A 16,172-nucleotide genomic window follows, 5' to 3' on the forward strand; every position below is an offset into this window, starting at 1 on the left:
GCTCACAGAAAAAGATATCCCTACTGATCAATGCAACATTGACCCTAATATTGTGAAGCATATAGCCACTTTATCCACAGCTAAGGAAAAGGCATGGGCACATAAGTAGATGAAGAATCAAGAAGATGAGGCGGAAGTAGTCACCTCGTTCATGAGATCCCAAATCCCACCACAGGTGATTGCATATGTTGAGAAGCTTGTGAATGAGCATAACCTGAGAATAACAAGTGTAGTCAACCACAGCTTTCAATTCAATGTGAACATCACTTCAAAATCTAGAAAGCTTGTAGCGTATAGGGGCATTTCAGATGAGGACTTTTTACTTGACAAAACAAGTTGTGATAAGCCCCAAGTATTCTTTATTGATGAGGTTTCTTCCAATGATATTCGCCAATTCATCAGTAGAATACTATATACCACCATTAGTAGAGTTGGAATTTGCCATATTGTCATTTTTTTCAATAAAGAAAACAAGGAAGAGATACATAACACTTTGGAGAAAGTTTACACCTGTGATTTCAAGATCTACAATGGTGTGTAAAGCAAGAGAGAATGTGGATTAAAGATCCAATGCCTCGAATCATTCCTCATGCATGCGGAGTCCATATCCTGACCAATCCCTACAACATAACATAAGGGGGACTTCCAAGAGTTTGTATCTCATGCTAGAGGATAAAGAGATCCATAGGTCCTCTCATCATCAAGTGCACTCCAAAATCTACGAATGTCATGCAAAAAGTGGAAGTCTTTTGATTACTATGCTGGAATACGTGCAATCGCCTAATTGGGAGGTCACCTTATTATGAATGGGATATGTTTTCGAAGATATTCTCAGAAAAGAATATTCCACTAACATTATTGAAAGAAAGGCTTGCATGGCACACTTTCACTTGCAAGCTGATCTAACTATCGGCTACAAGAAAGAGATGGAACATAAGAGGATTGGAGATGATGACATGGAAGATCTTGATGGCTCCTAGAATAAAGACGAAGGTGATGCACAGATGATTGTACATGATGACATGGATGATCTTCCTGGCTCACAAAATTATGCAAAGAAATCACGGACATATATCCTGGTATGACCCTTTACTTTTCTTTTACAAGCATTAGATTTAACTATAACCTATCAATCTCACAAGCTTTTATATTTTTTACAGACGATAGAGGGGAAGGAAGAAGTCAGAAAGGCCACAATATTTCCTTCAAGTTTAATTGATATGGTGATTGCTGGAAAAATTGAAAGTGAAATATTTAAGACAATAAAAGGATCACTGAAAGAATTTCCTAACATAGAGAGTCAACTACATCGCTTATATGGGAACTCAAAGCATATAATGATGGCATGGCTCATGCCAAAGAATTTTGAAGATTTGTCTAAGTTATAAGAAATAGGAAGCAACTTTGATATTTAGGTTGTCATTGGACAACAAGCTCAATATCTATCATTTAGTAAAGAAGAGTTTCAAATCCTAAGATGTCAAGGGAAAGAGGTTAATGATAAAGTTATAATGGCTGCCCTCAGGTTTGATACAAACTTTATCTTGGCTTAGATAAATCTAATGAGCTAATGTTTGGTTATTTTTTGATGCAGTATAATAATATCTTGGTTTCCTCCAAATTTTGGAAAGTGTATATGTCATAGATTCCCTGCTTTCTACATGGCTCAATAATACTAAAAAGTTAATAGAAGATATCTGCACTTGGCTGCAATCTCTTAATATGGACAACGTACGAGTTATCATTTTTCCATATTATGAGGCATAAGTGACACCGTAACCTCATATTTACTTTTGTGAGAGATAAGATGTAGTAAAATAATAAAGATTCTTAATTGGCCATGCAGGAAACATTGTCTTTAGACCTACAAGCCAAGAAATACTATTTTGCCAATCCAATGGCAAGATATCATGGCAATGTGTTAGCATAAGTATACTCTTAATGCATTGTAACTTTCGTGGTATGTATCTTTTGCGATGCACTTATTCATTCCCTTGTATGTTATGATGGATAGGTCTACATCAAGGTTAGTAAGTGCAATTGAACAAGTCACAAAGTATGATGGTGACTTAAAAAAGCCATGGACTTACAACGATGCAAGGTTGTAGAGCAAAATGATCCATATAGCCTGTGGGTGGAGAGTGTGCTACAACTGCAAGTTGCTCCTCGATGAAATATTTGATGTGAAGGGCTCACAATCCTCAATGTATATAGATTCCAATGCAGAACTATACACATTTGTGGCTCATACCATTCGTCTCCAATTAAAGTAATTAAGACACCCGAGTTTGCATCAAAGACTCTCAAGGAAGTAGAGACTCAATATACTCCCAATCCATCATAGCCTTTAAAGGAGTCTACTCCTGAAGCATCACAAATTGAGTTTAGCCACCGCAAAAGTAGAGATTCAACATACACCCGAGGAGTATAAACCCAAAGCATAAGAAGGGAGTCCACGTATAGAAGTAGAGACTCAATCTACGGCCAAAGCATCACACCATTTTGGGGAGTCTATGCCCAAAGCATCCTAGCAAAGTCCACGAGTGGAAGTAGAGACTCATTCTATGCCGCAAGCATCATAGCCTCCTGAGGAGTCTATGCCCAAGGAATCACCATCTACCCCACACTCAAAAGCAGAGATTCAATATATGCCTGGAGAATCACAACCTCCACTAGATTCTATGCCTAGACCATCATAACCGAGTCCACGCTTGGAAGTAGACAAATTCTATGCCCAAAGGAAGAGTCCGTATACACCTAAAGCATCAAAGCCTCGAGAGAAAGAGTCCATACACGCCTAAAGCATCAAAGCCTTGAGAGAAAGAGTCTACTTCCAAAGCATCACAATGGAGTCCACAACAAGCATCAGAATCCACTTCATTGTGAAGCTTTATGATGGGGTTTAGCATGTACATTTTTTTCAAAGTAGAAAAAACTTTATTGGTAAGTGATGCATGTAAAAGTGCAAAGTCACAAAACTTTGTATTTGTGATTTTGTTGCTCATAATGCTATTTTGGTTGATTTTATTAAATGTGTGAATACATACATAATGGGTATTTATCATGAATACATATTAAATGTGTGACTTGTTTTCCTTGGCTCACAATGTTATTTTGGTTGATTTTATTAAATATGTGAATACATAAGGGACATTTACTCATGGATACATAAGGGACATTCATCATGGATACATATTAAATGTTTGATGATGAAAAAAAAGCATCTTTGATGATATAATAAATATCTCATGATAGGAATGTGATATTTATATTATCCTTATCTTCAATCACTTTATTCCATAGATTTAAATGTATTCAAAATCTATCCTCTCATATGTCTCTCACATTACGGTCTTACATCTTTTACTTCACTCAATCGACAACTCACCTCTCTAAATTTATTTAATCGATTTCACTTTATTCGAAGTTTAACTTATTATATATAATAAATATCTACGATGAAATCTAATAATAATATCATTCTTCTATTCCATCACTTTATTTTATGGATTTCAATGTACTGAAAATCTATTGTCTCACACGTCTCACATTACAGTCTTGCATCTGCAAGTCTAACTTATTATATACAATAAATATCTCATGATGAGAATCTAATAATTATATTATTCTTGTGTTCCATCACTTTATTTTATAGATTTCAATGTTCTCAAAATCTATCGCCTCATATGTCTCGCATTACGGTCTTGCATCTGTTACTTCACACAATCTAGTAGTCTAGTGTTCTCCCACCATCATCTTAGCGACATCTCAGCCTCTCCCAATTCTTTAATCTAAATCTTTCATCTCACATCATGAATCTGCAGTTCTATGAATCCCTCTCTAGTCGTTCGTCTTCTACACCTTACTCGCAGCCTTATAGCCATACACTTCCACCTTGCTCTCATTACCTTCCTCCTCTCCTCAAGCTTACTCCTTCCATCTTGCTTGCAGCCTTATAGCCAAACACTTTCTTCCACTTTGCTCTCATTACCTTCCTCCTCTCCTCAAGCTTACTCCTTCCATCTTGCCCGTAGCCTTAAAGCCAAACACTTCTTCCACTTTGCTCTCATTACCTTCCTCCTCTCCTCAAGCTTACTCCTTCCATCTTACCTGCAGCCTTACTTTGGAACTTGAGTCTACTCCCATTATCATTCTTGCACTCATCTCATAGCCTTACTATCAAACTCTTCTTCCATCTCACCTTACTCCCTCACTATCTCTTGTTCCTGTGGTCCATATTCTCGTAGCTTAAAACTTCATGGATCTTTTTGAAGTCATCAATTCCGTGGAGGAAGCCATTGGCACCAACAAAGATTAAATCACCGAGAATGAGGCGAACGGAGAGCAAAGAAAGAGAGACAGTGAGCTCCATTAACCTAGGACGAAAAGGAGGAGTTTGCTACTTAGAAGCGCCTAGAGAAGGAGGAGAGAGGAAAAATAAGTAGGTCTACTAGTGAAATAGATAGATTACTTTCATATAGGAGAGAGCTAATAGACTATCTACGTGAGGTTACTTCACGTGTGGCGTGTTATGGGAGATTTTCACCCTAGAAAGCACAAGCCATACGGAATCAAGAAAGTGCTATACAAGAGAAAATTTATAACTCCTTACTTCTGTTTTGTAGTTTTAACTACATCGATCATGATGAGATGGTCTCAGCTCTTGAATGGGTTGAATCTTGAATATCAATGGCAAATATTAATGCCTTCCAGTGAGAGGCTTATTGTAACTTTTGGTGTTTGTTAACACCATTATAAATATTATGAGAGTTTGCTTAATATTGTAACTTTTGAAGGCGTTCATTAACACCATTGTAAATATTACGAGGGTTTACAACTGTTGAATCTTATCTTTTGGTGTAACTTATCTATATCACGTTAAATTTTATAATTTTGAATTCATCTCCTTTAAAAATCTCTAAAAAATTGTTTGTGTTTATGTTTTCATCTATGCTTTGAAAAGTGGGTTTTTGTCTAAAAATATATGTAAAAATGAATTTATACATTGACAAGTCCAAAATTAATTAAATAAGTGTTTATCAGTATAAATGGCACACAATCACAAGTCCACTTCTGAGGAGGGAAGCAAGAGTTAAGATTATCAAACAAATACATAAACTAAAAGTACAAAGATTTATAAATATAAGGAGCTCACTACAATCCGACTCAAAAAAAGAAATAGTGAACTCACCAAAGTAAAGGAAGCACAGCAAATGGTTGGTTTATCAAGATGGGAAAGCATTGATTAGGGGTTCAAATCCAAACCCAAAGACTCTTAATCTTAACTTGTGTACTCCTCCGATTCTCTAGCTATCCAAATTTAGTAAGTAACTTTTGGTGTTTGTACTTTATCTAATAAACCTATGACCTCTCGAAGACGTTAATCTCTCTCTCTCTCCAAAACAAAAAATGTAATGAAGCACATAATCAAACATCTATGATTGATGTCACTCTTATTGTGCATGTTCCAAGGACCAATGAATACCATGCATGGTTGGTATTGAAATGGCCAAATGGTCTAGCTTCCTAATTCACCTCTAGTATAAATTTTTGCTTTCTAAATTGTATTGAGCATCTGTGAATGTGAGGTACATATTGCTTATTTGGCTCAACTGTTTCTTGAGTGTGGAATGAAAGTGTGTGGTACAATTATTCATGCAATCATCTATGTGTCTAAGCGATTGATTGAATATCTTCTTAGAAGTGGGTAGAGAAGTGGGGTGGAGGGAGAAGCCGTAAGGAGAGGGAGGTGAAGGGAGGGTGAAGGGACAACCACGAGGAGAGGGGAGCAACTATTGCGAGGGTGTGAAGGTCATGAAGAGAGAGAGACTAGAGGCAAGGTGGAAGGTATCATGAAGTAATGAGGGAAATATAGAGAGAGATAGAGAGCGAAGGGTGCTGAGAGATCTAGGAAGAGAGGAGAGAAAGTAGAGAGGGAAGCACAAAACAAAAGAGGTCAGAGGTGGTGATGAGCTCAAAGGTCATTGGGGGTAGATATCAAGGCTACACTTGCCTCATCTTTCATGAAGATGAAATGTTTGAGAAAATAGCTAATGGAATGTTTGAGAAAATAGTTCACTTTAATTTAGCACATGTCAGGAACCAAAGATTATGTATAAGTCCATATCTTTAGTGGGTGAAAAAACCAAAGGGTGGTAAGAAATCTTTACCCATCTATCCCTAACCCATCGAAGACAGGTCAAGCTACTAGTAATATGGAATAGGCGGGTGATGGAGCCATGGTTGAGGTGGCAAGCTGATTCATGTGCCAACCCTTGCATGTGGATGCCCCATGTGTGCATTGAATGGAGTGGTTGTGCATAGTCAAATGGATACTAGTTTTATAAGAGCACATTCCCACGACAGAGATCTCATCGCCAACCTCCACCAACATTCGCCAAACTCTGCCACGCCATAGTACGTTCCCCCTCCGCGCACCAACGCCTATGCCTGCCAATGTTTGATGAAGGGACTTGCATGGTACTGGTTCACAACTTGGGGTGCAGGTTAGCTCAAAATCCAACACCGCAGATGAGCCCTTCCTCCATCGCCCATGAATTCCATCGCCCATGAATTCCATCTACCGGCTACAGCAGGTGAGGGTCTATTATGGCACCGCAATGCCCACCTGGAGAACCCAAATTTTCATCTCCAGCAGGGCGGTGAAGCGTTGGATGCAAGCATGGCGTGGGCAACATTGATGAGCGGGAACATGCAAGGCGGTGACGCTCCATGGCATTTCCGCGTGGAAATGCCATCGCGGGAATGCCCTCTAAGGGGAAAGTACGTTGAGGTAGCAAGCATCTTTATGCCCATTGCCAACCGTCCTAGATACTCTATGTCCATATAAAAATAGAGTAAGGGGCCAAGGGAATCTTGAGAGCTAGGCATCCATGGGGAAATGAACGTTCCAACATGTGGAGCATAAAAGAAAATCCTCCTGTTAAAATTTGATTTATGGGATTAAATGAAAAAGTCCAAACAATTGATTGATATTTCAAATGTCTTGGTCTCTATAAATCAAAATGCGTGTGTTCTCTATTTTCATCCAGTAACAATAGAAGCGCATGGCTTCAAGCCGTTCAATGGGTTCAGAAAGGAGCCGCTGATGAATTGATTTGTTATCTCTAAATTGAATCTGTCTGTGAAGTGGAAGCCGTCCCAATTGAGGTACGCGCTGGGATCACTGCAAAGAGACAAAGTAAGGCTGCTACAGAACCCCGCCACATTGTAGTTGTAAGGGAAAAGAGGTCCTGCACCGCAACAAGCGTCCAACGCATCGCTGAAACCTGCAGAAGTACGAAGAAAGACGATGAGCAATTTCTTGCTCTTTTGAATTGAATTGAATATATGATGAATATCTACGTGAGGAGGAATAAGGAAGGAAGATCTGCGTACCAAAAGCCGCTTTATTCCGTAATATGTAAGTGTAGGCGCCATAGTAATCCGCATAAAGGAACTCGGCGTCCGGATGCGCAGCCCGGAGGCTCTCCACCTCCTCCAAAAGCCTTACACCATGGTGATAAGCAACCGAATTGTAGTCCCTTAGGCAACCGTCGATATCTTTGGGACTTTGAATGTAAGTTGCAAGGTAGGAGGCGGCACAGCCAAGAGGCGTGATGCTCAGGAATAAAAAATGTCTTGCCCCACTGTTGTATAATGCCTGATAAGAACCATAAGAGACTCGTCATGAGATGCCTCTTGATCCGCAACCCCATTTCAGGAAGAGTGGGGCTGGGAAAGCGCATGCTCAACAAACAATTCGTTTCCAAATCAAGTACAGGAATACCGTGAGAGCAAGCGGGAGCTTACTTCTGTAACGGTTCTGATCTTTTGAATAACTAAGGGGACCAACGTGTTGTTTACATAGGCAAGAGTACGCAATGAGAAAGCCCCACTATAGTCGTTTCCACCGATCTCAATGACATACAATCCGGTGGCGAAATCGTCCAGACCAGGCTTACCTGTACTTCTAGAAAAATTAATCATTTTCTAGATTAGCAAAACGGGTCTTGAAATATGTTCGTGAGACGAGAGCATCACCTGATTGTGCGCCACCGGAGGCAACGCTTGCTTTGAACGCTAAATGCCAATCGAGCTGCACTTCTAAGGAGTCGTGGGTTAGTGCAAGGATTAACTTGGAAGCCAGCAAGGGGGCAGTGAGCGCAGTGGCTCCCGCTACTGCGTAATTGATACCATGACGGAAATCTTTTGTAGAATCCAAGGAAGGGTTAAGAAATGGCAGGCCCAAGGACATGGCTGCGAAATAGGGAGTCGCAAAGCGAAAAGTTCAGCCGAAGCAAGCAAATTGTTTCTTATCAAAACAGCTCAAGAATTTGTCTGTCGTATTATAAGCTCTTTCTCTCTCACTCTCTCTTCGCAAACGAAATGCGAGACGTGTTCATGATGTCAGAGTCAAGCATTGTCCTTCTACTTAGAAGTACACTATGTAGAACTTTGAAAAGCAGTCACTGTCCGATTTGATTGAGTTGCAAGATGAAGAGTAAACCAAGAAAAAGTCTGAGATGTCGAACCCAGCAAGTCGATCAAGAGGCGGCCATCGCTGAAGCGGCTGAAGGGGCTACCAGGGAAAGTTTCTCCGTATGGTGTCATAGTAGATCTGAGGAAGATGGGGTTGCCGGTGAGGAGGCTATTTCCAGTATCAGAAAGGGAGTCGCCAAAGGCGAAGATAGCAGGGTAGCAGGGAGGATGAGCAGCAGCTACAGCACGATGAAGGCCATAGCCATGGATCACAAACAGGAGCACCACCACCACCAGACAGGAGTCGCACGACATTCCAATTTGAAAAGGCGATGCTCTTCGTCCTTGCCTTCGCTAGCGTCCAAGGTGTTCCTGCCTTATTTATGCATTCATTTGCATCTTCTCGGCATTCATTTGCATCTTCTCATACACTCGGCATTGACTCATTAGACTCATTAGACTTATCGTAAACTCATCGTGGGGACATAGTGTATTAACCACGGACACAAAACACATGTTACAAAGAAGGAGCTCAAAGCAGGCGAGGAAAAAGTAACCAAGGGAGCCATTTGAGAGGAGCTAGGGAGTGGGGAGGGCAATGTAATTGTGGGGTGATTGATTGGCGACTACTTGAAGGTTTTGTTGGAGAAAACGAGGTAGAACACGATCCTCGGGGGTCTACTTTGTTGAGAGACCATGCTCAACATCATGTGATCATATGTGCATAACACTAACCCAACAGAGTACTATAAGGGAAATGGTTAGATGCCCTAACCCTAACCCTAAATGGGTTTGTATATATGCTACATTTTCAACTAAATCTAGTGTACAATTAGTCATTTGTGGTGTGCTCTCTAGCTGTGCACTCTCTCCTCATCTCCACTCTTCTCCTCTCCCCTCTTCATATTTTGTCATGGTATTAGAGCATGGTTCTACCTTCTCCTGAGGCACCATCCTTCTTGTGAGAGTGATTGAGAGATTGAGATATCGAGAGCGATTGAGAGTTCTTTCATTCTGTTGATGAAAGATTTCCGTTCATTCCTTTATGAAATTCCATTCATTAAAGAATTTCCATTCGTGAGCTTGAGTGTTCCTTATTCCATGAGAGAGAGAGAGAGTCCCTTCAGTATTTTCTTTGAGAGATATATTGTGTGTGTGAGATTTCTCAGATTTCAGAGAGTTCTTCATCCTTCTTTCCTCATTGTGGGTGAGAAAACTATAGTTGAGAGAGAGATCCTAAGCTTCTTGCATTTGCAGCCTACTAAGCTACAACAAGCCGTACAATACTTTTTCATAGATTTACATGATCCCTGAGTAGCTCCAGCCTACAAAGGCACAACACTAGCTCTAAAGAGACTCCTATCTATAGCAACTCTAAAGAGACTCCTATCTACAACAACTTGCAATAGAGACCAAGGTTGCCAAGAGTCCCAACTACCAAGAGCCAAGGCCGTGCAAGGTGACTCTTCTATAGCCCATACGGGCTCCTTAACTCAACACGGTCAGTCAGCCCTCAACTTGACAGAATGAGAACCTCCACAAAGCTCATTACGATTCCAAGGACGTGCTTCTCCATGCCATGCAATGTAGCTCCATCTGTGCCTACGATTGCCTACATATAGCGATTCCACCAATGCAACGTAGCTCCAACAGCAAGATCGGCTAGCCTCCATGTTCTAGCAACTAGGCGACTTAAGCACCTCTACCCCATGACTTGTCACAAGGCTCCTAGTTCTACCCTTCAATGCTCTCCTTGACCGGCACTTGTAGATATCTCCAACGCGGGCTCTCTTTGTCCACCTTTATGTAAACAATGGACCTATAGCACACGGGACATCATAGTAGCTACTCTATTGATGGCTGCAAGCATTTGCACCACACATAGACGGCTCGAATCACCTCCAGCTCCTACAAGCCAACAAGCTTGCCAGTATGCTTAGTGCCACTCGCCATAGCAGGGGGCAAAAACGAGGCTCCAATGCCTATCCTCAAATGCAGCTGACTCCAGCCCTCCATTGCTCTGATGGGAGACAATGGACCTCTACTAGCGGCTCCTATCTATGCTATCTATAAGCTCTCGGTGGCTCATCTACAACCTCAGAGCCTCTATTAACTATGACAACCTAAAGCTTTAGTGTCCCTGCTCTGCAAGGCTACATGAGACAGCTCCCTAGCTCCACGATAGCCTGACGGGCAACAATAGCACAACCACAAGGACGCACCTCCAAAGAGCCAAGCGGTTCCCTAACATCTCCAAACAAACTCCGAGACAGCTCCTTCATGGTGACCTGTAGTAGTGCTCATAGAGGCTGCATCACCTTCGATGCCGTTTTGTTCTCCATCGCCATCTCTGTCTCTTTGGATTGATCCGTGGCTTCTCCAAGGTTTCTAAACTTTAGAAAAAGCCACATGGGAGGATAGGACTATACCATGGTTCATTACTATGGTTAGCCCATGTAACTTAGGTTAAGTCCAATGGCCATAGCTTAACCAAGGTTAGGTTTATCCAACCATGAGTTAGGAAGGTAGATCAAGAAACAAACACGTGGCAGCTCCATAGAGCCTTATCCAACACGTCATCAAGCTTGACATGTGGTAGCCTATCTGCCACATCACCCTTATCTTGCCACATCATTGCTGACTCATCTGCCAGCTATCAGTGTGCCACGTCAAGATCCATGTCATCTATTGACCAATCAAACTACCACCTCAGCACTGCCACATGGCAATCCCATGTCAAGCACAATTACCTCCTGTCACATGGGATTGCCACATGGCAATCCCATGTCAAGCACAGTTACCTCCTATAAGGCACACATAGTCACTGCATGTGCACCCAATTGCCACATCATCATTGCTCCACTGGCACACCTCTTGCTAGGCACAGTCACTACATGTGACCCCCAGAGTGCCACATCATCATTGAGCACTTTGCACTCCTTTTTGCCCCTCAACCTAGATCAAGTCATATCTCTTGATCCAGAGAATTTGAGGGCACTCCAAAAAGAAAAATCGCTCAATTTTTTGTGCTCTATGCACTTGTCACATCATGCACACATTTTGGCGCAAGTATCACTCACTTTTGAGCCTCGTCGACAAATCCACTTCCTACATGCACATCAGCCTCTACATCAATGCATTTGACCCAACACATAAAAAGAACCAAAGAAAAGAAATTATTTGATGTTCTTTCATCGATTGACACTTGGTATAGATCTAGATCAGAGTAGACTAGATTGCCATAGAGGAGACACTTTGCCCAAAATTCTCAACTAGGTCCTACTTGAAGTCGGTCCCTATGCTCACATATGGTTTCACATCATCACATTACCTGAAACCTGACGTTAATCAGTTTAGTGAGCAGATTTTAGAGTGTTGAGAGGCATTGCTGATTGTTTAGTGGGCAGATAGAAGGTGATTTGATTTCACACACACATGCCATCATTGTAAAGCCTATTTGGCTATTTCACGGCATTGTGCACATCATTTCAAGCCTTGTAAAGCCTCTTGGCTATTCTTGACATCATTTTCTACAAGCCTTGTAATTCATATCATATTATATATTGCAGTTCCACCTTCATTGGCAATTAATATTTCACTTGCCACAATCAGTGTTTTGTAGTTGATTCAGACAGTGATTTTCACTATACTTTGAGTACATTTCTTGCACCATGTCTGCATCTAGCAACCTCAGTCTAAAGGCATCTACTAAGCTAGATAACTCCAATTATAGCAGATGGAAATACCAAATGGAGACCATTCTGGTACTTCAGGACAAATGGGAGTATGTCGATGGATCTACACCTAGACGACTGAATGCTCCAACTAGTAGTATCTCTACTCCACCTATTGTCACAGCACCAGCAGTGGGATCTGTAGCAGGATCTCTAGCTACACCAGTAGTTTTTGCACCTGTAGCAGATCCTACCATTGCACGAGCACAGGAAGAATGGGATAAGAAAGATAAGTATGCATATCATCTAATCAAGTAGAATGTGCAAGATGTCATGCTACGACAACTCAACATCATCAAGACATAAAAAGAAGCATGGGATATGTTCGCAGCTCCCTAGAGTCCAAGAACACTTCCAACATTCTCACACTAAGAAACCAAATCAACCAGAGTTTCCACAACAGCAGTGAAACTGGTCATGCTTATGTACTCAGGATCAAAGACTACAACAATCAACTCGCAATAGTAGGAGAGACCATGAATCCAAGAGAAATGGTTCAAGTCATCCTGAATGGACTAGGAGAGTCATCCTGAATGGACTAGGAGAGGGATACGAGAATCTAGTTCAGAGTATTGCCATCCAACGGCAAATTCCGACACTGGAAGAACTTTAGTCTTACTTAGTGAAGAACTTAGGACTCAGGCCATACATGCACGAAAAGGCCATTCTAATGATCAGGCATTCACAGCTTTAGATAGAAGTAGAGGCACAGGCAGAGGCAGAGGTAGATCATTCCAGAGAATTAGTCATCATCAACAATAAAATCATCAGCAAAGTTAGCATCAGCATCAACATCATCCTCAGCAACATTAGAATTAGCAAAGAGGAAATCATTCCAATCAAAGAAGATTCCAAGGACGATGGAATTCATCCACCAGTGTGTCAAACATTCAATGAAACTACTGTCATAAGTTTGGACACTATGAAAGAGATTGCCGCAAGAAGAAGTGCAACCAAGGCATGCAATCCAGTAGCAATAGAGGGAATTTCCATAATAGAGGAAATCATCATGGTGGACATTCTAGTCACAATCATTATGGAAATGAACATGGGAATATGTTTCTTGCAAACGGGGAAATGCACAAGACTGATATAATATATCTAGACACTGATTGCAATCCAAAAGAGGATTTCAGCTATCAAGTCAACCAAGTAGACCAGGATCCTTGATACATCGAAACGGTGCATCATCTCGTATGGCAAATCATCAAGAATGGTTCACAGAGATGAAACCATCAAAGGTCAAAATAATGTCATCTATACAACAGATAATACACCGAATCCAGTTCAAGGGACATGCATTATCCCTATGAACAATTTCACTAGTATGAAAGGATTGATCAAAGATGTACTCTATGTTTCAAAGCTCAGCAAGGACCTCTTGTCAGTAGGTCAAATGATGGAACACAACTATCGAGTCATCTTCGACGTAGATGAATGCACTATCAGAGACAAATCCAAAAAAGTTTAGCTAGTAGGAAAAGGAGTGAAGGAAGGACGCTTGTACAGAATGCTAGCTACAGTACTAGATTTGCATGCCATGTCAGGTCAACTGCAACAGATGCCACTATCTGCAGAATGGCAAAAGAGATATGGACATGTCAATTTCAAGAGCTTGTTAGATCTCAAGAATTAGGATATGGCAATTGGGATTCCTAAGCTATAGTTTCTTGGAAAAGTTTGTGAAGCATACTGCTTCAGCAAACAAAAGCAAACCAACTTTGGTAGAAGCACCTCTTGAGCAAGAGGTATCCTTGATTTGATACATACAGATGTATGTAGTTATGCCCAGATCCGCAACATCAATGGTTCACTTTACTACATGACTTTCATCAATGGCTACAACATATATTGTTGGGTCTACTTTCTGAAAGAGCAGTCAAGGTGCTATATCATGGTTGTCAAACAAACAACCAATTGTTTCTTTATCTTCAACTAAAGTAGAATATAGAGCACTTGCTACAGGTGCATGTGAGGCTATATGGCTCCGAAGACTATTGTCAGAAATAGATTACTTTGATGAATTAAAGAGCCAACAACAATATACTATGATAATCAATCAGCTCAAGCATTGGCCAAGAATCCAATATATCACTCTAGGACAAAGCATATTGATGTCAAAGAGCACTTCATCAGAGAAAGAGTGTTACTTGGTGACATTACACTGTAGCATTGTGATAGCAAAGAGAATGTTGCAGACATCTTTACCAAATGAAGAGCCTCCGCAGGGCAAATACTTTTCATGGGCAACGAACTTTTTGTTTGCCTTTTCTACACCCCCCCCGCCTCTGTGCTGTTTTGCTTGGAGGAGGCATGGCTGTCAGAGGAGTCGCTGAGGCGTGGCTTGGAGGTAGACGCCATTTTGCGATGAGGATAGCCGATTGTTCTCTGGCTTTGTAGGAGTGTTGTGCGTTGGCCAATGGCTGGTCAATGGAGCTTTTGCTGAAGGTGTTGCAGCTCGTGCGGTCATTGCTCATTGGCGTCTAGAGCAAAGGCAAGAGCAAAGGCATCGTTGACGAAGACATTGAGGTGAGCTTGTTTGCAGAGCTTGGCTGAGGCACAGTGCTTTCGAGCTGCTTTGGGCCACTCTGTGATCTCCTTACTGCTTGCTTGGCCTTGCTTATTGCTTGCTTGCAGGTCTCTCTTTTTTTTTTTCTCACGCAATGCTCTATTAATGGTGTAGAATTCCTCCAAATGAACTCTCTCTCACAGACAAGACTCTATCTCAAAAGAAAGAATGACACTCTCTTTCTCTCAAATCTCTCTCAAAAAACACAGAATTACTTTGCACTCTTCAAATTTCTCTCCTTGGAGAATTGAATCCCTCTCAATGGATCTCTCTTACTCTCTCAATGACGGAATTCCTTCAATGCAATGGAAGGAATCAATGGATGGAAATTTTCTCTCTCTAGGGACGGAAATTTGTTCTCAATCTAAAACTAAAACTAACCTAGGAGAACTCATGAGTTCCTAAGACATGCCTACAACTAATCTAGAAATGGAAGCAATCCTAGTGAACTACTAATGAGCTAAACTAGGAGAGCTAAACCTATGCTCTGATACCATGACAAAACATGTGTGCCTTAGGATCTATGGAGCGCTCTAAGGTGGATGGAACCTATGTGGAAACATGATGAAGAGAGTGCTCATGACATGTATCTCAAGTCAATTAGGTTCCAAGATAGATTAGCTTGGACTCATAAAGAGAATCTTGAGATAGTGCAAAGTGCTTGATTGATATTACTTCAAATGAACCTCCCTTTTATAGGTGAGGGTACTTACATCCATTTGCTTGCTCACATGTGGGATATCTCCTCCATGCCATGTGGCAGCTTACCCTTTACTCATACCTTTGCTCTACAAGTGCTCATGGCACCACAACTCTCAACACAATTGTCGAGAAAAAAATCGAATGGGATACATGAACCGAGCCTCCCCTTGCTGGAGAAAAATACCTGCCAGAGTGTGCTCACCAAACCCAGGATTGATATAGAAAGTCTTTGATCAATCTGGATTGCGTAAAATGGGTTCTGAAGCTAGAGCATTCTTGATTTGTGCAAACCCATGATCACAATCCTCATTCCAAGAGAAATCAACCCCTCCTTTCAATAGCATAGTCATGGGTCGTGTCAAAGCAGCATATTGATCAATGAAGCGGAGATAGTATCCTGCTAGATTGACAAATGAGCATACCTGATGTTTGGTTGTTGGCGGGGAGAGCTTGAGGATAGCTTCTACCTTCTCGAGGTCAGGCTTGATGCCCTTGGATTAGACAATATGTCCTAGTAACCTCCCTTGAGTGGCTCCAATGGTGCATTTCTCAGGGTTGAGGCTGTCATTCACATCACTGACCCTTTGGAAGGCCAATCTAACCTTCATGACGTGCTCCTTACGTGATGAGAATATACAGAAATCATCTAAAAACACCTCCAAGAAATCCCCCAAATAAGGAGCAAA

General features: G+C 41.3%; 1 protein-coding gene across 1 annotated transcript; it reads right to left on the reverse strand.

Annotated features, from left to right (window-relative positions):
- Positions 1-7,042: 7,042 nt before the first annotated feature.
- On the reverse strand, positions 7,043-8,880 carry LOC147899598 (acetylajmalan esterase 2-like). Its single transcript, XM_087378457.1, has 5 exons — positions 8,535-8,880; positions 8,044-8,259; positions 7,813-7,964; positions 7,399-7,663; positions 7,043-7,289 (listed from the first exon to the last, which is right to left on the reverse strand). Exons 1-5 carry the CDS (start codon positions 8,794-8,796, stop codon positions 7,045-7,047), a joined length of 1,140 nt encoding a protein of 379 aa, XP_087234583.1. The 5' UTR covers positions 8,797-8,880; the 3' UTR covers positions 7,043-7,044.
- Between the last annotated feature and the right edge of the window lie 7,292 nt (positions 8,881-16,172).

Source organism: Dipteris shenzhenensis, chromosome 8 (genome assembly GCF_047967505.1).
Source record: "Dipteris shenzhenensis isolate YYH24624 ecotype China chromosome 8, Dip_SZ_1.0, whole genome shotgun sequence".
In the NCBI taxonomy this organism is placed as follows: domain Eukaryota; kingdom Viridiplantae; phylum Streptophyta; class Polypodiopsida; order Gleicheniales; family Dipteridaceae; genus Dipteris; species Dipteris shenzhenensis.

What these genes read in the sequence shown, in the direction of transcription:
- LOC147899598 (XM_087378457.1), bottom strand. Translation starts at nt 8,796, where the DNA reads ATGTCGTGCGACTCCTGTCTGGTGGTGGTGGTGCTCCTGTTTGTGATC. An exon ending in CTCCGGTGGCGCACAATCAG is followed by an intron (nt 7,965 to 8,043) that starts GTGATGCTCTCG and finishes CTAGAAGTACAG; the next exon opens with GTAAGCCTGGTCTGGACGAT. An exon ending in ACGGAATAAAGCGGCTTTTG is followed by an intron (nt 7,290 to 7,398) that starts GTACGCAGATCT and finishes GTACTTCTGCAG; the next exon opens with GTTTCAGCGATGCGTTGGAC.